This window comes from Macaca mulatta, chromosome 14 (genome assembly GCF_049350105.2).
Source record: "Macaca mulatta isolate MMU2019108-1 chromosome 14, T2T-MMU8v2.0, whole genome shotgun sequence".
In the NCBI taxonomy this organism is placed as follows: Eukaryota; Metazoa; Chordata; class Mammalia; order Primates; family Cercopithecidae; genus Macaca; species Macaca mulatta.
The window spans coordinates 1,092,601-1,115,083 of record NC_133419.1 but is presented as its reverse complement, the minus strand read 5'-3'; the positions used below and the strand labels follow the sequence as shown (position 1 = coordinate 1,115,083).

General features: G+C 59.1%; 1 protein-coding gene across 1 annotated transcript in view; it reads right to left on the bottom strand.

Annotated features, from left to right (window-relative positions):
• Positions 1-758: 758 nt before the first annotated feature.
• MUC5AC (mucin 5AC, oligomeric mucus/gel-forming) overlaps positions 759-22,483 on the bottom strand; it is a 43,725-nt gene continuing 22,000 nt past the window's right edge. Inside the window, 21 exon segments of the mRNA XM_077961643.1 lie at positions 759-976; positions 979-1,210; positions 1,212-1,458; positions 1,976-2,090; positions 2,181-2,256; positions 2,460-2,579; positions 2,775-2,873; positions 2,964-3,086; positions 3,657-3,694; positions 3,966-4,067; positions 4,329-4,500; positions 5,038-5,069; positions 5,224-5,327; positions 5,470-5,557; positions 5,923-6,101; positions 6,910-7,147; positions 7,510-7,693; positions 7,824-8,074; positions 8,517-8,691; positions 9,206-9,405; positions 9,668-22,408. Of these exon segments, the coding sequence (XP_077817769.1) occupies positions 918-976; positions 979-1,210; positions 1,212-1,458; positions 1,976-2,090; positions 2,181-2,256; positions 2,460-2,579; positions 2,775-2,873; positions 2,964-3,086; positions 3,657-3,694; positions 3,966-4,067; positions 4,329-4,500; positions 5,038-5,069; positions 5,224-5,327; positions 5,470-5,557; positions 5,923-6,101; positions 6,910-7,147; positions 7,510-7,693; positions 7,824-8,074; positions 8,517-8,691; positions 9,206-9,405; positions 9,668-22,408 (15,575 nt within the window). The 3' untranslated portion in view covers positions 759-917.

The window sequence follows — 22,483 nt, the reverse complement described above, 5'->3', positions numbered from 1 at the left end:
GTCTCTCACTCATTCACTCACATATTCATTCACTCACATTCACTCACATTCACTCATTCACTTACTCATTCACTCACTCATTCACTCACTCATTCACTCATTTGCTCACTCATTCACTCACTCATTTGCTCACTTGTTCACTCATTCATTCATTCACTTATTCACTCAGTCTCTCATTCATTCACATATTCGTTCACTCACATTCACTCACATTCACTCACTCATCCACTTATTCATTCACTCACTCATTTGCTCACTCATTCACTTACTCATTTGCTCACGCATTCACTCACTCATTCACTCATTCACTTTCTCATTCACTAACTCATTCATTCACTCATTCACTCAGTCACTCATTCAGTCACATATTCATTCACATTCACTCACTCACATTCACTCACATGCACTCACTCATTCACTCACACATTCACTCACTTATTCACTCACTCATTTATTCACTCATTCATTCTCTCATTCTCATTCACTCACTCTCTGTGTTCTGACAGATGCATCCTGGACTCTAGACTGCAGCCAAGCCCTCAATGACCTCTGCAGAGTGGTGGTCTCTTCTTGGGGCAGATCCAAGCTCTGGCCTCTCCTCTCTGAGCAGATGGACACTGTCCCACCCAGCCCACAGAGGCAGCAGGGCTGCCCAGTGCTGGGTGGTTGGCCTGAGGTGTGCACCCCCTGGAGCCCAGGTCTATCCCCACCTGTTCCTGGGTTTTATGAACAAGCTCAAAAAATGTACAGTCCACAAATTGCAAAATGCTCAAGTGTATTTATGCAACAGATTGGCCATGTCCTGAGGAGGGGAGTGCAGGCTGAGGGCTGAGGTAGGAGTGAGGCTTTTCCTCCTGCAGCCACTGGGCAGCCTATCACCACATCCAAGCATCATTGCTGAGACCCTCAGGTGATACTCAAGTCCCGAGAACAGCAGACTGGACACATGGCCAGAGGAGCCCCACCAGCCCTGGGCTGGTCCTGAGAGGTGGCTGCAGGCGGGGCGGGTAAGGGCCCCTCCTCCAGGCAGTGGGTGACCCACAGCCCACACCCTCCACAAGAAAGCGGGCGTGGACAGTGTGTTCAAAGCTGTTGCCGCCTGGATGAGGGCACAAGTTCCACTGGCCTTGGAAGCCGAACTCGGAGGACATATGGGAGGTTCTCCTTGGGGGTCAGGAGGGCGGCGGTGCTGGTCAGTGGACGGGGGACACCCGGGTGCCTCTCTCCCAGCTCCCACTCCCCGCCTCCTGGCTCTGGTCGGGTCCCATCTCCTCCGAGTGCTGGGTGTCGCCCGGCGCGGGGCACCGCCGGCCCATGCAGCCGCACTGTTCCACCTCGGTGAAGCTGAAGGTCCGGCTGGAGCCGTCGGCGCAGTGCAGGGTCACATTCCTCAGCGAGGTCCGCAGCTCCTGGCAGCACTGGCACCTGTGCTCCACCATGTTGCCCTCGAACGAGTACCTGTGGGCAGGGACTGCTCAGCACCTCCTGCTGAAGCTGGCACCGTGCGGAGCTCTGGGCGGTCCCACCAGCTGCTGTGCCAGGACCATCCCAGCCTCGTGCTGCAAGCTGGCACTGTGCGGAGCTCCGGGCGGCCCCATCGTGTTCCCTACTCCTGGAGGTGTGCTGCCAGTGTCTGACAACCAGCTCTCATTTGCCAGTTCCCCAGGCGCCAACAGTCCACCAGGGCCGACTCCAGCTCCGTGCTGATGGGAGGGAGGGAGACTCGGGGCAGCTGCAGCAAGTTACCGACGGAGCTCAGTAAACAGAGGCGCGTGATGCCGACACAGGCTCTGGGACTGTGGTCGCCCCAGCCCCACCCTCGCCATCTCAGGACCCTTTTCCCACCTCACCCTCAGAGCCCTTTCCCTGGCCCCTCATGGTCCTGCCCCTCATCTCTCTGGTACCCAGAGCCCCGGGGGCCTCGACTGCACCCCACAGTCAATTGCGTCTCCCTGCCCACTGCCCAGGCACGTACATGGAAGAGCTGTCCCCACAGTTCCCCCGGCAGTAAGCCAGGCGCACGGGCTCCGAGGAGTTGCAGCCCTGCTGCTGGATGATCTGGCTCCTATGGTACACAGCACAGGTCGACTCTGGGGAGGAACACAGGGTTTAGGACCAGCCCAGCTGCTCCTGGACTTCTGAGGGTGGAGCCCACCCTGCCCAGCAGGCTCGGCACTTACGGTTCTGGTACTGGGGTGGGAGCGGGGGCGGCGGGCAGAAGCGACAGCAGCCGTCCTTGCTCATGCGGGCCTCGTCCTGTGCCAACAGAAGGGTGCCCTCAGTGTCGAGGCGCTCGGCGGCCCCCGCAGAAGTGGGGGACAGGGACATGGGGCCAGGCTCGGGAGTGGACAGCCCCAAGCAGGAGAGAGTGTCTGCTGGCGCTGCAGCGATGATCACAGCCCCCCAAACCCATCTGGGGCTGAAGCCGCCTTGGCTGGGGCAGGGGTCCTGGACCTCACCAGAGAACAGCTGAGCGGGGGGCACGCCTTCTTCGTGGTGACCACCACGAGCCCGTCCAAGTGCTTCTCACACTCATAGGTGACACAGTGGTTCCCGGGGTCTGACCAGGTCTCGCCGGGCTGGAGGGAGGCCAGGCCCTGGGGTGAGTGACCCTCCCTCCATCTGTCTGTCTATCTGCACCCCAGCCTGTGGGCTTCCAGAGGGTCCCCAGCCTCTGCCAGACACATGCCTGGCTCCGGGGGGTAACGACAGGTCTCCAAATGCCTCAGTACTCCCAGACCCTGCCCTTCTTCTTTGTGGCAGCCGCTACTCACATAGAAGAGGTGGGCGGAGCTCCCGCTGGTGTTGGTGACACAGGCGACCTGCACACAAGTGCCACAGCACTGCCCGCTCTGCTCCTGGTACTCAAAGCCCTGTGGGAGGGATGGGCATGTGGCCGGAGTCCAGAGGACCACTGCCCTCCAGGGGCCGGGAGGGGGTAGGGGCAGGGCAGGGGCACTCACCACAGGGCAGTGTGAGTTGCAGATCTGGGTCTCACAACTGACCACAAACGTGTCCGACAGGGGGCCGCCAGGCAGCTCACACCTGCAGGTTTCGCACAGGCTGGAGGAGACCACGGCGCCGGGCTGGGAAGAGCCAGGGCAGCAGACACTCTGCTGAGGGCCCATGAGCTTGGGCCCTGAGGAGACCCGCCCCCTGCCTCCTCACTGGTTTGCTGCCCCCACCTTCCCAGACATCCGCCTCCAGGCCGCTTCCTATCAGGCTGACTTGCACCCCTGGGGTGACTCTTGGTGGCACCTCCTGGTACAGAGGCCACAGCCCAGGGTCCCCATCCCTAGGGCAGAGCCCCACGTTGCACCCCCATGGATGGGGGCCACATGCTCAGCCGGCTCAGGACAGAGCCATGGGATCCAAGGCTGGCTGTGCTGTGGTGCCAGGAGAGGCAAAGACCCCCGGAGCCCCCGGAGCCCCCCGGAGCCCCGGGAGCCAGGCATCCCAGGGTGTAGACGTCCACACTTCCGGGGCCTGGGACCGACCTCAGGCCTCAGCCACACTTAATAGTGGACTGTGTCCGCAGAGACTAAAGTCCCTGGCCCCAGCGGGGGTTGGCAGGTGCTCCGAAGTCTACCTGGGCCCTAGGGTCAGCAGGAAGCTCCGTCCCTGTGGCTGCGGGGTCTGGGCTCTGCGGCTCTTACCTGGTACAAGGTCCCGTTGATGCTGCACTCTGTCCAGTCTGCCCAGGAGAAGACAAGCAGCTGCACCCCCTGCCACCCGTCCTCCCCTCACCCTCGGCATGCCCGCCCCTGCAGCCTCCTGGGCGCCTCATTCCCAGGCTCGCCACTGGGGTTTGTCCAGCCTTGTCCCTGTGGAAGGCTCAGTCCGGAGCCACAGACTGGCAGTGGACAAGCCGCAGCGGCATCTGGTTATCTGGTTATGGCCCCCCAAAATCCCGGGTGGAGACCCCAGCCCACGGCCCACGACAAGGTCTGGTCCAGGATACTCACTGCACTTTTGGACCGGGCAGCAGTCCCCCTCCTCGTAGGTCGGGATCGCACGGGCACCCTCGGGACAGTCCACGGGTGCAGGGCAGTGGCTGGTGTTGCAGGCTGCGGGGGCGGAGGGAGGCAATTGGGAGTCTGTCCCCTGCCCCCACCCAAAGGCCCACCCCCGGGGTCTCCAGGATTGCGGACTGCCCAGACAGCCCGCTGGGGGGTCTCCAGATGAGGCTGTTGCAGGAGCGGAGAAGGGGGCACCCTCATAGGCACTGCCCCCAGGTGCGTGCCCCAAGGCAGCAGCAAAGGCCGGGCCGAGTGGGCTCCGGGTCACCTGCCTGCCACGCCGTGCCCCCCACCCAGCAAAGGGCTTACCGCAGTTGTACTGGGGGCAGCACTGGCCGGCCTGTGGGGCTGCAGGCACAGGCACGAAGCCGGGCAGGGGGCAGGCAGGGGGCAGCGGGCAGAGCTTGGGTTGGCAGCTCAGCGTCCACGTGGCCGCCTCACACGTGCACTCCTGGCAGTCCCTGCCGACGGTGTGGCCCACCTGTGAGGAAGAGGCCTGAGGTCCAGCATCCACAGTGGCTCCACCCAGGGGCGCAGCAGCCAGGCCGGCTCATGCAGTGTGGAGGCCGTGCGGCCTGCAGCTGAGGACCCCGCAGGAGTAGAGCTTCTAAAGTGCAGGGTGGGCCAAGCATGGGCAGGAAGCTCTGCAAGGTGGGCAGGCTGTGGGGTGATTGGCCTGTGCCCCCCACCTCACACTGCCTCAGTCTCGGCCGGGCAGAAGGGGGTCCCAAGGAAGGGAAGAGTATGGCCAGCCTTGGGGCCGGCACCCACACAGCAACACCAGGACAGAGGCCCCGGCACGGTCCCCAGTGCGGACAGAGTGGGTACCTGGGAAGGGAGATCCCCAAGTCTTTCGGGGAGCCTGGTCCTCCCACGGCCCTTTCCCTGGGCCTCTGGCACAGAGAGGACACCCCGTCCCCTGAGCCCCCTCTGACCATTTCTGGGGCTAGTGTTTCCAGAGCCTCCCTCCTCAGGCTCTTGGACGCCAGTGCCCTCTCGGGCCACACCTCCCGCTCACCTTCACCGGCTCTCCGTGGGGCCCCAGACACCCTGGAAGGAGAGAGATCTGAGGTCACGGGGGGTCAGCCGCCACGACAGGGGCCAGGGGCAGGGTCCCGCGTTGGGGCCGGGCGGACCCCAGGACCTGGCCGACAGTCACAGGCCCAGTCCTGCCACCCCACCAGCCCCAGCCTGGGGCACGTACTGGGGCAGCCCGTGGGCACGCAGACTTGGGCGCTGGTGCTGAAGAGGGTCATGCCCTCCGGACAGAAGCAGCCTTCGGTGATGGGGCCGGCCTCCGGCAGGGCCCTGTGGAGAGCATAGGGTTGGTGGATGTCGTTTTTCCCTCCAGGTGGGAAGGGCCCCAGCCTGGGAGTGGGAGATGCAGCAGGAGGCTGGGGTCCGGGTGGCTGCAGTGGCCCACGGCAGGGCCAGGAGGGACGGCGCCTACCCGAGGCTGGCGCTGTCGTTGCCGTAGCAGTAGGAGGGGTTGCTCGGGCCGCACGGCTGGTACACCTTGTCGGCTGGGCAGGTGAATTCTGCGGGGAGGGGAAGCCACACCTGAGAGGGAGGGAGGAAGGGAGGGAGGGAGGGAGGGAGGGAGGGAGGGCACCCACCCCGAACAACGCGGGCCGCTGGGCACCAACATCTTCTCCAGAGCTGCCCGCAGCCACCCGTGGGTCTGGGCCTGGCCACGGCCTGCCACACCCTAGGGCCCCACCACGGGCTCCCCGATGTGGACGCCCTCCTTTCTCTCCAGGGAACCGGGAGCACTCTGTCCTGGGGCTGACCCCTCCTCCTCCAGGTCCCACCCTGACTGCCCGAGCCCACCCTGAGGGTCTGCCTGGCGTACCTGTGCCCCTCACAAGCGACTTGGGACCCTGAGGACAGTGGGGGCACTCACGGCACATGTGGTTGGTCCGGCCTCTCCAGTCGATGCAGATGTCTTGGGACGCGCAGAGCGCCGCGTACAGCTCCAGGCTGGAGCACACCGTGTCCAGGTCGGTGTTGTGGCACTGGTCGAAAGTGCAGCCCTCATAGAATGGCAGTGGGGGGATCACGGCGTGGCACGGCTCAAAGACCCTGTAGGAGGGATGCGTGGAGTGCTGGGTGCAGCCTCTCCGGCCACCTGCTGTTCCATGTCAGGCTCCCAGGCTTCAGGGCAGTCCCCAGGCGAGGTGAGTCCCTGAGCAGCCGCTGGTGTGCGGCCGCCCTCCTGTCTGTGCCCGGAAAGCCTCGTTCCACATATTCTGTGGGCTTGGGGGCTGGGGTTGGGGTTCCGGATGGCATCATACACTTATTTCTGCAAGTTCTTCTTCCTGGGCCCCCCACTGCCGCCCTGCAAACCTGGGAGCTGCCTGGGGGTGGTGACCGATGCCCCCGTCCATACGCCTAAGCCAGCAGGGAGCCTCAGAGACCGCTTGGCCCAGCCAGCCCTTGGCAGCATTCCAGCCATGACCACCCCTCCCTGGCACCCACCCCTCCCAGTACTTGCCCCCCTCCCCAGCACCCACCCCTCCCCAGCACCCTCTCCTCCCCAGCACCCACCCCTCCCCAGCACCCACTCCTCCCCAGCACCCACCCCTCCCCAGCACCCACCCCTCCCCGGCACCCGCCCCTCCCCGGCACCCGCCCCTCCCCGGCACCCGCCCCTCCCCGGCACCCACTCCTCCCCGGCACCCGCCCCTCCCCGGCACCCGCCCCTCCCCGGCACCCACTCCTCCCCGGCACCCACTCCTCCCCAGCACCTGCCCCTCCTTGGCCTGTGGCACCAGCAGCTCTTGTTTCCTCTCAGGAGGCCCCTGAAAACGTACCTCTTCCCCGCCAGCCCTTGGAAGGGTGGGGTTGGGGCGGCCACGCTGACCCTCCCTCCCTTGCACCCAAGTCTCACTTGCTCAGAATCAGCCGGCAGATGGACGATGGCGGGCACGGAGCAGGCGGGGTGGTAGGCCCGAACGTGGTGGACCCAACTGTCGTGGGCCCGACCGTGGTGGGCAGCGGGCGAGGCCCGTGGCAGGCTGGCTGGTTGGGGATGCTGACGTTCCAGAGGCCAGACATCTCAGAGCAGGAAGCGACCACCGTGCCCCCAGGCGTGCGGCACTCATCCTTCAGGTCGTTGGTGCAAGTGCCTGGACAGATGCGGTGGGGGTCAGGCTGCTGGACAGCAGAGCCAGGCGGCCCCAGTCCACATGGGGCTCAGCACCCCCAGCTGGGGGACAGGACCCTGGCATCTCAGGGTCACACCTTGGTGGACCGCAGTGGACCCTGCCTGTGCCTCACTGTCCCCCAAGAACAACCCTGGGGCAGTCCCCATGGCACCGGGGAGCTGCAGGTACGGGCAGGTGTAGGCCTCATGCGTGTGGCCTGCGCTCGGCAGAGCAGCCAGAAAGCAGAGACACCAGCACGCGCAGCACGTGGCGGCCTCGCCCCCTGCCCAGTACCCCCTGCCCCCGTGAATGCCAGACGATGCCTGGGAGCCCTGTGGCCTCACCGCACTGGCCCTCGGTGTTGTTGGCAAACTTGCTGAAGGGCACCTCCACCGAGAAGATGAGGCCGGAGAACATGACCTGGACGCCCAGTGCCGGGATGGTCGCGTACATCTTGATGCCGATGCGCGAGACCACGATGCCGTTTTTCCGGAAGCCGGGGCTGACTACCTTGTTGTTGAAGATGATCTGGACGCGGGGCGCAGTCGACGGGAAGATAGAAGGTGGGCGGGCGGGCGGGCGGTCAGCCACTGCTCAGGCTCTAGCCAGGAAAGCCACGTCCCCCACCCTCTACCCAGCACACCGGGCGCACCCCCACCTCATTGGTCATCGCCCCGTGGACTGACTTGCGGGTCAGCACCACGCGGTCCTGCTGGTACTCCAGGATGATGGACTTCGGGCAGGAAAGCCCATCCTCCGCGCCACAGAAGTCGTTGTCCACCAGCACGCGGAAGTGGCCGTACACGGGCACGATCTGCTGCACCAGCACGTACGTGCAGTTGTCCAGGAAGGTGTAGTAGGTGCCGTCAAAGGTGATGTAGTGGGGATCACCCCAGCCGCTGCACACACCTGCCAGGCCCCAGGGGCAGCCTTATGGGATGGTGGCACCATGGCCCCGGGGTTTTCTCACAACAGGTCACATCTGTCCCTGACCCCCCACCGTCTCCCCTCACAGGGCGCACGAGACCCTCCACATCATCAGAACACACGTGACCAGCGACTGCACAGAACTCCATCCAGCGGACGCTTGACAAGGCTGGAGCAAGGCAGGGACAGACCCCTCCACCTTCTCCAGCCAGGCTGCTCCGAGGCTCACAGGGATTCACTCCGCACCCCTAAGTGGGGAGGCTCGGCCCCGTGCATCCCCACCTCGATGATGGGAAATCCTTCCTGCTGTCCCACCTGATTCCTTTCTGCTTCAGCCAAGCCCCCTCCTCTGCCCCACCCCTTTCCACCTGGGTGGGGAGTGGCTGCCCCGGCTGCCCCGGCTCCCGCCCGGTGCTCCACTCACACTGGCACTGGTAGTGATAGCAGCAGCCGTCCTGGTCGGCCACCTTCAGGGCCGGGTAGCCATTGGCACAGGTGGGTTTCTCCACCCTTGGGCACGTTCGCGGGCGCAGGGAGATGATGTTGTTGCCCTCACAGGTGGCCTCGGAGCAGTTGGGCGTGGCCCAGGTCTCACCTTTCTGCAGAAGCACAGAGAGCTGCAGGTCCGGCCTCTCCCGCTCTCCAGGGCACCCCTTGGTTCTTGAGGTCACAGTCCCGAGAGTCCCATGTGGGGACAGGGGAGGGTGGCTGTGCCCCAGTCTCCTTCCTGCCCCTTCCTCAGCACCCACCCCAGACACCGAGCTGGCCCGGGGCAGGGGTCTCTGGTGTGAGAGTTGCTCCTCCCTGGCTCTGCCACACTTCCTGGCTGTGCAGCCGCGGCCACAGCCTCATCCCGCTGCTCTGGCCCTGGCTGGCCTCAGCACAGCCTCAGCCTTGGGCCCCACACACCCAGTGCCTAGAAATCACGTGTCTGGGAAGTCCAGGGGGATCAGAGACCCTGGGCTATAGCACAGCCCTCTCCTGATGGCCAGGCTGCCTCCACTAGGGCCAGTGACCTTCTCAAGACCTTGCAGCTGAAGCCTAATTGCAAAGACATTCAAGTTCCCTGCAGTGGCCCCTGAGCCTTCAGAAGGGTGAGAAGCAGGGGGTTACCTTTCTGGGGGGAACTGCATTTGGGCATCCCAGCTCAGTGACGGGCTCAGAGGTGGATGTCCAAGGGGACGTGGCTGGGGCAGGAGGCAGCGTGGTGGATGGACAGTCACTGCCAACTCCTCTGACCACTTGGCAGTCCTGGCTGCACAGGGCATAATAGCAGTGGCCGGCAAGGTCTCTGTGGCGGTATATGGTGGATCCTACAGGAGGAAGGGACACGATAGCCTTTAGTGGAGCCCTGCTCAAAGAAGAGGCACAAACCCCTCTGTGGGCCAGAGGGGCACTATCTACCACCTGTGTAATGGGAACAAACTTCAGAGAATGCCAGCAGCCACTCTGTGACAATGAGCCTGTGCCACAAAGAGCAGAGACTCCTCTCATCTCCATCACAGCTTGGCATTCCTGGATGAAAAACTGACCAGGGTGAGCTCAGAAACAATTGCACCAGAAACACTCACGAACCCATGGGGTAGAGCCGGCCAGTTACGTTGCAGAAGCAGGTTGGGGTGGAGTAAGCCACAGAGCTGGAGGCCACAGAGCTGGATGCCACGGAGCTGGATGCCACAGAGGTGGATGCCACGGAGGTAGACAGGGAAGGATACAGGGTATTGGTAGAAGTCCCATATGGGGTCACAGCAGTCACTGGGCAGCCTTTGGGGATCTCGCAGCAGAGCACGCGCACCTCGTAGTTGAGGCACATCTTGAAGGGTCCCTGCTGGTCCTGGTTCCGGCACACCAGGCCCTCTTCGCGGCTGCACTGCACCACCTGGCCCAGGTGTTCAATGCTCACCTCCGGGTGGCTTGCGGCTCGGCACTGGAGCCTGGTGATCTCCTCAGGTTGGCGGCAGATTTTTTCCCCACTCCTGATGATGTTGTTGTAGGTTTCCTCATCTCCGCCGTGGGGTCCGGGGGACGGGAAGTCCACGTCGAACCACTTGGTCCAGGTGCACTGGGGATGACAGTCACTGGTAACTGGTTGAGGGTGGGTTGTCTTGGATACAGAAACATGGCTTGTGCTGGTCTTTGAAACAGAGGTTGTGCTGGTGGTGGGAACAGGGCTGGGAATAGTTCCAGGACTGGAGGGTGTGCTGGTTGTAGGAGCAGAGGTTGTGCTGGTTGTAAGAGCAGAGGTTGTGCTGATTATAGGAGCGGAGGTTGTGCTGCTCTGTGCAGTGGAGGTTGTGCTGCTTGTAGGGGCAGAGGTTGTGCTGGTTGTAGGAGCAGAGGTTGTGCTGGTTGTAGGAGCCGAGGTTGTGCTGCTTGTAGGGGCAGAGGTTGTGCTGGTTGTAGGAGCAGAGGTTGTGCTGGTTGTAGGAGCGGAGGTTGTGCTGGTTGTAGGAGCCGAGGTTGTGCTGCTTGTAGGGGCAGAAGTAGTGCTGCTTGTAGGGGCAGAGGTTGTGCTGGTTGTAGGAGCGGAGGTTGTGCTGCTTGTAGGAGCCAAGGTTGTGCTGCTTGTAGGGGCAGAAGTAGTGCTGGTTATAGGAGCTGAGGATGTGGTGGTTGTAGGAGCCGAGGTAGTGGTGGTTGTAGGAACAGAGGTTGTGCTGGTTGTAGGGGTAAAGGTTCTGCTGGTTGTAGGAGCAGAGGTTGTGCTGATTGTAGGGGCAGAGGTTGTGCTGCTTGCAGTGGCAGAGGATGTGCTGGTCTGTGGAGTGGAGGTTGTGCTGGTTGTAGGGGAAGAAGTTGTGCTGGTTGTAGGAGCTGAGGATGTGCTCATTGTAGGAGCTGAGGTTGTGCTGGTTGTAGGAGCAGAGATAGTGCTGGTGGTAGGAACAGGGCTGGGAGTAGTTCCAGGACCAGAGGTTGTGCTGGTTGTAGAAGCAGAGGTTGTACTGGTAGTAGGAACAGGGCTGGGAGTAGTTTCAGGACCAGAGGTTGTGCTGGTTGTAGCAGCAGAGGTTTTGCTGCTTGTAGGGGCAGAGGTTGTGCTGGTTGTAGGGGCAGAGGTTGTGCTAATGGTGAAAACAGAGCTTTGGGTACTTCCAGGACCAGAAGTTGTGCTGGTTGTAGGAACAGAGGTTATGCTGGTATGTGGAGTGGAGGTTGTGCTGCTTGTAAGGGCAGAGGTTGGGCTAGTTGTAATAGCAGAGGTTGTGCTGGTTGTAGGAGCAGAGGTCGTGCTGGTGGTGGGAACAGGGCTGGGAGTCGTTCCAGGACCAGAGGTTGTGCTGTTTGTAGTGGCAGAGGTTGTGCTGGTTGTAGGAGCAGAGTTTGTGCTGGTGGTGGGAACAGGGCTGGGAGTCGTTCCAGGACCAGAGGTTGTGCTGCTGGTAGAAGCAGAAGTTGTGCTGGTGGTAGGAAGAGGGCTGGGAGTAGTTTCAGGACCAGAGGATGTGCTGGTAGTAGAAGCAGAGGTTGTGCTGGTGGTAGGCACAGGGCTGGGAGTAGTTCCAGGACCAAAGGTTCTGCTGGTTGTAGAAGCAGAGGTTTTGCTGGTTGTAGGAGCAGAGGTTGTGCTGGTGGTGGGAACAGGGCTGGGAGTAGTTTCAGGAGCAGAGGTTGTGCTGGTTGCAGCAGCTGAGGTTGTGCTGCTTGTAGGGGCAGAGGTTGTTCTGGTTGTAGGGGCAGAGATTGTGCTGGTGGTGGGAACAGGGCTTTGGGTAGTTCCAGGACCAGAAGTTGTACTGGTTGTACGAGGTGAGATTGTTCTGACTCTAGGGGCAGAGATTGTGCTGGTTGCAGTAGCAGAGATTGTGCTGGTTGGAGGAGCAGAGGTTGTGCTGGTTGGAGGAGCAGAGGTTGTGCTGGTGGTAAGAACTGGGCTGGGAGTAGTTCCAGGACCAGAGGTTGTGCTGGTTGTAGAAGCAGAGGTTGTACTGGTAGTAGGAACAGGGCTGGGAGTAGTTTCAGGAGCAGAGGTTGTGCTGGTTGCAGCAGCTGAGGTTGTGCTGCTTGTAGGGGCAGAGGTTGTTCTGGTTGTAGGGGCAGAGATTGTGCTGGTGGTGGGAACAGGGCTTTGGGTAGTTCCAGGACCAGAAGTTGTACTGGTTGTATGAGGTGAGATTGTTCTGACTCTAGGGGCAGAGATTGTGCTGGTTGCAGTAGCAGAGGTTGTGCTGGTTGGAGGAGCAGAGGTTGTGCTGGTTGGAGGAGCAGAGGTTGTGCTGGTGGTAAGAACTGGGCTGGGAGTAGTTCCAGGACCAGAGGTTGTGCTGGTTGTAGAAGCAGAGGTTGTACTGGTAGTAGGAACAGGGCTGGGAGTAGTTTCAGGACCAGAGGTTGTGCTGGTTGTAGCAGCAGAGGTTTTGCTGCTTGTAGGGGCAGAGGTTGTGCTGGTTGTAGGGGCAGAGGTTGTGCTAATGGTGAAAACAGAGCTTTGGGTACTTCCAGGACCAGAAGTTGTGCTGGTTGTAGGAACAGAGGTTATGCTGGTATGTGGAGTGGAGGTTGTGCTGCTTGTAAGGGCAGAGGTTGGGCTAGTTGTAATAGCAGAGGTTGTGCTGGTTGTAGGAGCAGAGGTCATGCTGGTGGTGGGAACAGGGCTGGGAGTCGTTCCAGGACCAGAGGTTGTGCTGTTTGTAGTGGCAGAGGTTGTGCTGGTTGTAGGAGCAGAGTTTGTGCTGGTGGTGGGAACAGGGCTGGGAGTCGTTCCAGGACCAGAGGTTGTGCTGCTGGTAGAAGCAGAAGTTGTGCTGGTGGTAGGAAGAGGGCTGGGAGTAGTTTCAGGACCAGAGGATGTGCTGGTAGTAGAAGCAGAGGTTGTGCTGGTGGTAGGCACAGGGCTGGGAGTAGTTCCAGGACCAAAGGTTCTGCTGGTTATAGAAGCAGACGTTTTGCTGGTTGTAGGAGCAGAGGTTGTGCTGGTGGCGGGAACAGGGCTGGGAGTAGTTTCAGGAGTAGAGGTTGTGCTGGTTGCAGCAGCTGAGGTTGTGCTGCTTGTAGGGGCAGAGGTTGTTCTGGTTGTAGGGGCAGAGATTGTGCTGGTGGTGGGAACAGGGCTTTGGGTAGTTCCAGGACCAGAAGTTGTACTGGTTGTACGAGGTGAGATTGTTCTGACTCTAGGGGCAGAGATTGTGCTGGTTGCAGTAGCAGAGGTTGTGCTGGTTGGAGGAGCAGAGGTTGTGCTGGTTGGAGGAGCAGAGGTTGTGCTGGTGGTAAGAACTGGGCTGGGAGTAGTTCCAGGACCAGAGGTTGTGCTGGTTGTAGAAGCAGAGGTTGTACTGGTAGTAGGAACAGGGCTGGGAGTAGTTTCAGGAGCAGAGGTTGTGCTGGTTGCAGCAGCTGAGGTTGTGCTGCTTGTAGGGGCAGAAGTTGTTCTGGTTGTAGGGGCAGAGATTGTGCTGGTGGTGGGAACAGGGCTTTGGGTAGTTCCAGGACCAGAAGTTGTACTGGTTGTACGAGGTGAGATTGTTCTGACTCTAGGGGCAGAGATTGTGCTGGTTGCAGTAGCAGAGGTTGTGCTGGTTGGAGGAGCAGAGGTTGTGCTGGTTGGAGGAGCAGAGGTTGTGCTGGTGGTAAGAACTGGGCTGGGAGTAGTTCCAGGACCAGAGGTTGTGCTGGTTGTAGAAGCAGAGGTTGTACTGGTAGTAGGAACAGGGCTGGGAGTAGTTTCAGGACCAGAGGTTGTGCTGGTTGTAGCAGCAGAGGTTTTGCTGCTTGTAGGGGCAGAGGTTGTGCTGGTTGTAGGGGCAGAAGTTGTGCTAATGGTAAAAACAGAGCTTTGGGTACTTCCAGGACCAGAACTTGTGCTGGTTGTAGGAACAGAGATTATGCTGGTCTGTGGAGTGGAGGTTGTGCTGCTTGTAGGGGCAGAGGTTGGGCTAGTTGTAATAGCAGAGGTTGTGCTGGTTGTAGGAACAGAGGTCGTGCTGGTGGTGGGAACAGGGCTGGGAGTCGTTCCAGGACCAGAGGTTGTGCTGGTTGTAGTGGCAGAGGTTGTGCTGGTTGTAGGAGCAGAGTTTGTGCTGGTGGTGGGAACAGGGCTGGGAGTCGTTCCAGGACCAGAGGTTGTGCTGCTGGTAGAAGCAGAAGTTGTGCTGGTGGTAGGAAGAGGGCTGGGAGTAGTTTCAGGACCAGAGGATGTGCTGGTAGTAGAAGCAGAGATTGTGCTGCTGGTAGGCACAGGGCTGGGAGTAGTTCCAGGACCAAAGGTTCTGCTGGTTGTAGAAGCAGAGGTTTTGCTGGTTGTAGGAACAGAGGTTGTGCTGGTGGTAGGAACAGGGTTGGGAGTAGTTTCAGGACCAGAGATTGTGCTGGTTGCAGTGGCTGAGGTTGTGCTGCTTGTAGGGGCAGAGGTTGTTCTGGTTGTAGGGGCAGAGATTGTGCTGGTGGTGGGAACAGGGCCTTGGGTAGTTCCAGGACCAGAAGTTGTACTGGTTGTACGAGGTGAGATTGTTCTGACTCTAGGGGCAGAGATTGTGCTGGTTGTAGTAGCAGAGATTGTGCTGGTTGGAGGAGCAGAGGTTGTGCTGGTTGGAGGAGCAGAGGTTGTGCTGGTGGTAGGAGCAGAGGTTGTGCTGGTGGTGGGAACAGGGTTGGGAATAGTTCCAGGACTGGAGGTTGTGCTGGTTGGAGGAGCAGAGGTTGTGCTGGTGGTAGGAACTGGGCTGGGAGTAGTTCCAGGACCAGAGGTTGTGCTGGTTGTAGAAGCAGAGGTTGTACTGGTAGTAGGAACAGGGCTGGGAGTAGTTTCAGGACCAGAGGTTGTGCTGGTTGTAGCAGCAGAGGTTTTGCTGCTTGTAGGGGCAGAGGTTGTGCTGGTTGTAGGGGCAGAGGTTGTGCTAATGGTGAAAACAGAGCTTTGGGTACTTCCAGGACCAGAAGTTGTGCTGGTTGTAGGAACAGAGATTATGCTGGTCTGTGGAGTGGAGGTTGTGCTGCTTGTACGGGAAGAGGTTGGGCTAGTTGTAATAGCAGAGGTTGTGCTGGTTGTAGGAGCAGAGGTCATGCTGGTGGTGGGAACAGGGCTGGGAGTCGTTCCAGGACCAGAGGTTGTGCTGGTTTTAGTGGCAGAGGTTGTGCTGGTTGTAGGAGCAGAGTTTGTGCTGGTGGTGGGAACAGGGCTGGGAGTCGTTCCAGGACCAGAGGTTGTGCTGCTGGTAGAAGCAGAAGTTGTGCTGGTGGTAGGAAGAGGGCTGGGAGTAGTTTCAGGACCAGAGGATGTGCTGGTAGTAGAAGCAGAGGTTGTGCTGCTGGTAGGCACAGGGCTGGGAGTAGTTCCAGGACCAAAGGTTCTGCTGGTTGTAGAAGCAGAGGTTTTGCTGGTTGTAGGAGCAGAGGTTGTGCTGGTGGTGGGAACAGGGCTGGGAGTAGTTTCAGGAGCAGAGGTTGTGCTGGTTGCAGCAGCTGAGGTTGTGCTGCTTGTAGGGGCAGAGGTTGTTCTGGTTGTAGGGGCAGAGATTGTGCTGGTGGTGGGAACAGGGCTTTGGGTAGTTCCAGGACCAGAAGTTGTACTGGTTGTACGAGGTGAGATTGTTCTGACTCTAGGGGCAGAGATTGTGCTGGTTGTAGTAGCAGAGGTTGTGCTGGTTGGAGGAGCAGAGGTTTTGTTGGTGGTAGGAACAGGGCTTGGGGTAGTTCCAGGACCGGAGGTTGTGCTGGTTGTAGAAGCAGGGGTTGTGCTGGTAGTAGGAGCAGAGGTCGTGCTGGTGGTGGGAACAGGGCTGGGAATAGTTCCAGGACTGGAGGTTGTGCTGGTCATAGGAGCAGAGCTGGTGCTGGTTGTAGGAGCAGAGATTGTGCTGGTGGTGGGAACAGGGCTGGGAATAGTTCCAGGACTGGAGGTTGTGCTGGTCGTAGGAGCAGAGCTGGTGCTGGTTGTAGGAGCAGAGGTTGTGCTGGTGGTAGGAACTGGGCTGGGAGTAGTTCCAGGACCAGAGGTTGTGCTGGTTGTAGAAGCAGAGGTTTTGCTGAAGGTAGGAACAGGGCTGGGAGTCGTTTCAGGACCAGAGGTTGTGCTGGTTGTAGCAGTAGATGTTGTGCTGCTTGTAGGGGCAGAGGTTGCTCTGCTTGTAGGAGCAGAGGTTGTGCTGGTGGTGGGAACAGGGCTGGGAGTACTTCTAGGAATAGAGGTTCTGCTGGTTGTAGGAGCAGAACTGGTGCTAGTTGTAGGAGGTGAGCTGGTGCTGGTTCTAGGAGCAGAGGTTGTTCTGGTGGTAGGAACTGGGCTGGAAGTATTTCCGGGACCCGAGGTTGTGCTAGTTGTAGAAGCAGAGGTTGTGCTGGTGGTAAGAACAGGGCTGGGAGTAGTTTCAGGACCAGAGGTTGTGCTGGTTGTAGCGGCAGATGTTGTGCTACTTGTAGGGGCAGAGGTTGTTCTGGTTGTAGGAGCAGAAGTTGTGCTGGTGGTGGGAACAAGGCTGGGAGTAGTTCCAGGACTAGAGGTTGTGCTGGTTGTAGGAGCAGAACTAGTGCTGGTTGTAGGAGCAGAGCTGGTGGTGCTGGTTGTAGGAGCAGAGGTTGTGCTGGAGGTAGGAACAGGGCTGGGAGTAGTTTCAGGACCCGAGGTTGTGCTGGTTATAGCGACAGAGGTTGTGCTGCTTGTAGGGGCAGAAGTTGTTCTGGTTGTAGGAGCAGAAGTTGTGCTGGTGGTGGGAACAGGGCTGGGAGTAGTTCCAGGACCGGGGGTTGTGCTGCTTGTAGGGGCAGAGGTTGCACTGGTGGTAGGAACAGGGCTGGGAGTAGTTCCAGCACCAGAGGTTGTGCTAGTTGTAGAAGCAGAGGTTGTTCTGGTTGTAGGAGCAGAGGTTGCGCTCGTGGTGGGAACAGGGCTGGGAATAGTGCCAGGACTAGAGGTTGTGCTGGTTGTAGGAGCAGAACTGGTGCTGGTTGTAGGAGCAGAGCTGGTGGTGCTGGTTGTAGGAGCAGAGCTGATGGTGCTGGTGGTAGGAACAGGGCTGGCAGTAGTTCCAGGACCAGAGGTTGTGCTGGTTGTAGAAGCAGAGGTTGTGCTGGTGGTAGGAACAGGGCTGGGAGTAGTTTCAGGACCAGAGGTTGTGCTGGTTATAGCGGCAGAGGTTGTGCTGCTTGTAGGGGTAGAGGTTGTTCTGGTTGTAGGCACAGAGGTTATGCTGGTGGTGGGAAGAGGGCTGGGAGTAGTTCCAGGACTAGAGGTTGTAGGAGCAGAACTGGTGCTGGTTGTAGGAGCAGAGCTGGTGGTGCTGATTGTAGGAACAGAGCTGGTGGTGGTGGTGGTGGGAACAGGGCTGGGAGTAGTTCCAGGACTAGAGGTTGTGCTGGTTGTAGTAGCAGAGGTTGTGCTGGTGGTAGGAATAGGGCTGTGAGTAGTTTCAGGACCAGAGGTTGTACTGGTTGTAGAAGCGGAGGTTGTGCTTGTTGTAGGAATAGGGCTGGGAGTATTTTCAGGACCAGAGGTTGTGCTGGTTATAGTGGCAGAGGTTGTGCTGCTTGTAGGGGCAGAGGTTGTGCTGGTTGTAGGAACAGAAGTTGTGCTGGTGGTGGGAACAGGGCTGGGAGTAGTTCCAGGACTGGAGGTTGTGCTGGTTGTAGGAGCAGAGCTGGTGCTGGTTGTAGGAGCAGAGATTGTGCTAGTGGTAGGAACAGGGCTGGGAGTAGTTCCAGGAATAGAGGTTGTGCTGGTTGTAGGAGCAGAGGTGGTGCTGGTTGTAGGAGCAGAGGTTGTGCTAGTGGTAGGAACAGGGCTGGGAGGAGTTCCAGGAATAGAGGTTGTGCTGGTTGTAGGAGCAGAGCTGGTGCTGGTTGTAGGAGCAGAGGTTGTGCTGGTGGTAGGAACAGGGCTGGGAGGAGTTCCAGCACCAGAGGTTGTGCTGGTTGTAGAAGCAGAGGTTTTTCTGGTTGTAGGAGCAGAGGTTGTGCTGATGGTGGGAACAGGGCTGGGAGTACTTCCAGGACTAGAGGTTGTGCTGGTTGTAGGAGCAGAGGTTGTGCTGGTGGTAGGAACAGGGCTGGGAGTAGTCTCAGGACCAGAGGTTGTGCTGATTGTAGTGGCAGAGGTTGTGCTGCTTGTAGGGGCAGAGGTTGTTCTGGTTGTAGGAGCAGAGGTTGTGCTGATGGTGGGAACAGGGCTGGGAGTAGTTCCAGGAATAGAGGTTGTGCTGGTTGTAGGAGCAGAACTGGTGCTGGTTGGAGGAGCAGAGGTTGTGCTGGTGGTAGGAAGAGGGCTGGGAGTAGTCTCAGGACCAGAGGTTGTGCTGGTAGTAGAAGCAGAGGTTGTGCTGGTGGTAGGAACAGGGCTGGGAGTAGTCTCAGGACCAGAGGTTGTGCTGGTTATAGTGGCAGAGGTGGTGCTCCTTGTATGGGCAGAGGTTGTGCTGGTTGTAGGAGCAGAAGTTGTGCTGGTGATGGGAACAAGGCTGGGAGAACTTCCAGGACTAGAGGTTGTGCTGGTTGTAGGAGCAGAACTGGTGCTGGTTGTAGGAGCAGAGCTGGTGCTGGTTGTAGGAGCAGAGGTTGTGCTGGTGGTAGGAACTGGGCTGGGAGTAGTTCCAGGACTAGAGGTTGTGCTGGTTGTAGAAGCAGAGGTTTTGCTGGTTGTAGGAGCAGAGGTTGTGCTGGTGGTAGGAACAGGGCTGGGAGTAGTCTCAGGACCAGAGGTTGTGCTGGTTGTAGCAGCAGAGGTTGTGCTAATTGTAGAAGCAGAGGTTTTTCTGGTTGTAGGAGCAGAGTTTGTGCTGGTGGTGGGAACAGGGCTTGGAGTAGTTCCAGGACTAGAGGTTGTGCTGGTTGTAGGAGCAGAACTGGTGCTGGTTGTAGGAGCAGAGCTGGTGGTGCTGGTGGTGGGAACAGGGCTGGGAGTAGTTCCAGGACTAGAGGTTGTGCTGGTTGTAGAAGTAGAGGTTGTGCTGGTGGTAGGAATAGGGCTGTGAGTAGTTTCAGGACCAGAGGTTGTGCTGGTTGTAGAAGCAGAGGTTGTGCTGGTTGTAGGAATAGGGCTGGGAGCAGTTTCAGGACCAGAGGTTGTGCTGGTTATAGCGGCAGAGGTTGTGCTGCTTGTAAGGGCAGAGGTTGTTCTGGTTGTAGGAGCAGTAGTTGTGCTGATGGTGGGAACAGGGCTGGGAATAGTTGCAGGACCAGAGGTTGTGCTGCTTCTAGGAGCAGAGCTGGTGCTGGTTGTAGGAGCAGAGGTTGTGCTGGTGGTAGGAACAGGGCTGGAAGGAGTTCCAGCACCAGAGGTTGTGCTGGTTGTAGAAGCAGAGGTTTTTCTGGTTGTAGGACCAGAGGTTATGCTGGTGGTGAGAACAGGGCTGAGAGTAGTTCCAGGACTAGAGGTTGTGCTGGTTGTAGGAGCAGAGGTTGTGCTGGTGGTAGGAACAGGGCTGGCAGTAGTCTCAGGACCAGAGGCTATGCTGGTTGTAGCGGCAGAGGTTGTGCTGCTTGTAGGGGCAGAGGTTGTTCTGGTTGTAGGAGCAGAGGTTGTGCTGATTGTGGGAACAGGGCTGAGAGTAGTTCCAGGACTAGAGGTTGTGCTGGTTGTAGGAGCAGAACTGGTGCTGGTTGTAGGAGCAGAGCTGGTGCTGGTTGTAGGAGCAGAGGTTGTGCTGGTGGTTGGAACTGGGCTGGGAGTAGTTCCAGGACCAGAGGTTGTGCTGGTTGTAGAAGCAGAGGTTGTGCTGGTAGTAGGAACAGGGCTGGGAGCAGTTTCAGGACCAGAAGTTGTGCTGCTTGTAAGGGCAGAGGTTGTTCTGGTTGTAGGAGCAGTAGTTGTGCTGGTGGTGGGAACAGGGCTGGGAATAGTTGCAGGACCAGAGGTTGTGCTGCCTGTAGGAACAGAGCTGGTGCTGGTTGTAGGAGCAGAGATTGTGCTGGTGGTAAGAACAGGGGTGGGAGTATTTCCAGGACCAATGGTTGTGCTGGTTGTAGAGGCAGAAGTTGTGCTGGTTATAGGAGTTGAGATTGTGCTGGTTGTAGGGGCAGAGGTTGTGCTAGTTGTAGGAGCAGAGGTTGTTGTAGTCTGTCGAGTGAAAGTTGTGCTTTTTGTAGGAGCAGAGGTTGTTGTGGGTGGAGGAGCAGAGGTCGTGCTGGTTGTAGGAGCAGAAGTCGTGCTGGTTATAGGGGCAGAGGTTGTTCTGGTCTTTCGAATGCACTTGGTGCTTTTTGTAGGAGCAGATGTTCTGGGTGTATGAGCAGAGGTCATGCTGGTTGTAGGAGCAGAGGTCGTGCTGGTTTTAGGGGTAGAGGTTGTGCTGGTCTTTCGAGTGCAGGTTGTGCTTTTTGTAGGAGCAGATGTTCTGGGTGTAGGAGCAGAGGTCGTGCTGGTTTTAGGGGTAGAGGTTGTGCTGGTCTTCCGAGTGTAGGTTGTACTTTTTGTAGGAGCAGAGATTGCTCTGGGTATAGGAGCAGAGGTCGTGCTGGTTGTAGAGGCAGAGGTCTTGCTGGTTGTAGGGGCAGAGGTTGTGCTGGTCTTTCGAGTGCAGGTTGTGCTTTTTGTCGGAGCAGAGGTTGTTCTGGGTGTAGGAGCAGAGGTTGTGTTGGTTGTAGGGGCAGAATTTGTGCTGGTTGTAGGAGCCGAGGATGTGCTAGTTGTAGGAGCTGAGGTTGTGCTGGTTGTCAGAGCAGAGATTGTTCTGGGTGTAGAAGCAGAGGTCATGCTGGTTGTAGGGGTAGAGATTGTACTGGTCTGTGGAGTGGAGGTTGTGCTAATTGTCACCAAAGTGGTTGTCCTGGGTTTCTGCCAAGAGGAGGTGCTCTGAGTTGGACTGGTGGCTCTCCCACTTGGGGTGCTAGGAGCTGTGACAGGTGTGGACATCACAGGGCAGCCTTTGGGGGTCTCACAGCAGAGCACGCGCACCTCGTAGTTGAGGCACATCTTGAAGGGTCCCTGCTGGTCCTGGTTCCGGCACACCAGGCCCTCTTCGCGGCTGCACTGCACCACCTGGCCCAGGTGTTCGATGCTCACCTCCGGGTGGCTTGTGGCTCGGCACTGGAGCCTGGTGATCTCCTCAGGTTGGCGGCAGATTTTTTCCCCACTTCTGATGATGTTGTTGTAGGTTTCCTCATCTCCGCCGTGGGGTCCAGGGGACGGGAAGTCCACGTCGAACCACTTGGTCCAGGTGCACTGGGGATGACAATCTCTGGTGACCGATCTGTTGTGGGTGTCCTGTGTGACGCTGGTTGCTGTGGACCCGCCCCTGGAGGTGGCTGTGGGTTGCTCCGTGGAGGCCGAGGGCACGTGTGTGGTGAAGGTGGTCTGGGTCTGAGCTCCAGCTGGGTGTGGAGTCGGCCGTGTCGTTGTGATGGTCTTCAGCGTTCCGGTGCCGTCTCTGCACTTGTTCACCGTCTTGCAACACTGGATGCGGATCTCGTAGTTGTAGCAGATGGGTGGGAGCTGATTCTTGTTCAGGCAAATCAGCCCCTCCGTGCGGCTACAGATGACGTCCTGCCCCAGGTCTGCCAGCGGCGTGTTGGGGAAGCCCACTGCCCGGCACTCCACGCTTCGAGGATTTTCACAGAATTTGTACCCTTCGTCTCTCAAATTTTGAAAAGTGTCAAAATCTCCGCCATTTATTCCGGGATCAGGGTAGCTGCCGTCAATCCACTCGGTCCAGGTGCAAAGCTCGTGTACACAGGAGGGTGTGATGGACTCGGTGTGGCTGGGCTTGCTGGAGACCACAGAGGTCCCCGGGGCCGTGGTCGACACGGACGATGTTGATGTTGCTGGCACTGGCGGAGGGCTGGGAGTTGAGAAAGTTCTTTTGACAGATGTAGCGGTACCTGGGGCAGGTGTTTTCCTGGATGTAGAGAGAGACACGGGGCCAGGTGTGCTGCTGGGGACTGAGGAGGCTGAGGCCCGGGTTTCAGTGGTCTTGGAGGTTGTTGGAGGAGTGGTCTGGGTTGAACTGCTAGAGGTGGAGCAGGCTAGGGGCGTGCAACACAGGACCCTGATCTGGTAGTTGTAGCAGAGCCCCGATGCCTGCTCCCTGTTACGACAGGTCAGCCCCATGTCCGGGCTGCACTGCACACGCTGCCCCAGGGCTCGGAGCGGCACTCGGGGGGCGTCCTCGGCTCGGCACTCCACCGACCTGGGTGATTCGCACACCAGGTACCCATGGGCGCGGAGGTTCTTCAGCGTGTCAAAGTCACCGCTGTCCATGCCCTGTCCAGGGCGGCTAACGTCCATCCAAGGTGACCACAGACACTCTTCCCCACAGACCGGCGGCAGCGAGGCAGAGGCTGTGGGCGGCCTCGTCCTGGGAGAAGTGCCTGCTGTGGTGGGCCAGGCGCTGCTTGGAGGGCCTGTGTGCGCGCTGCTCGGGACAGGGCTGGAGGCGTGCGTGGAGCTCACGACTGTGGGCAGAAGATAAGGCAGCTGAGCACGAGGGGCTGGCACTGGGGGCTGCCCCCACCCCTCCCTGCGGCCCT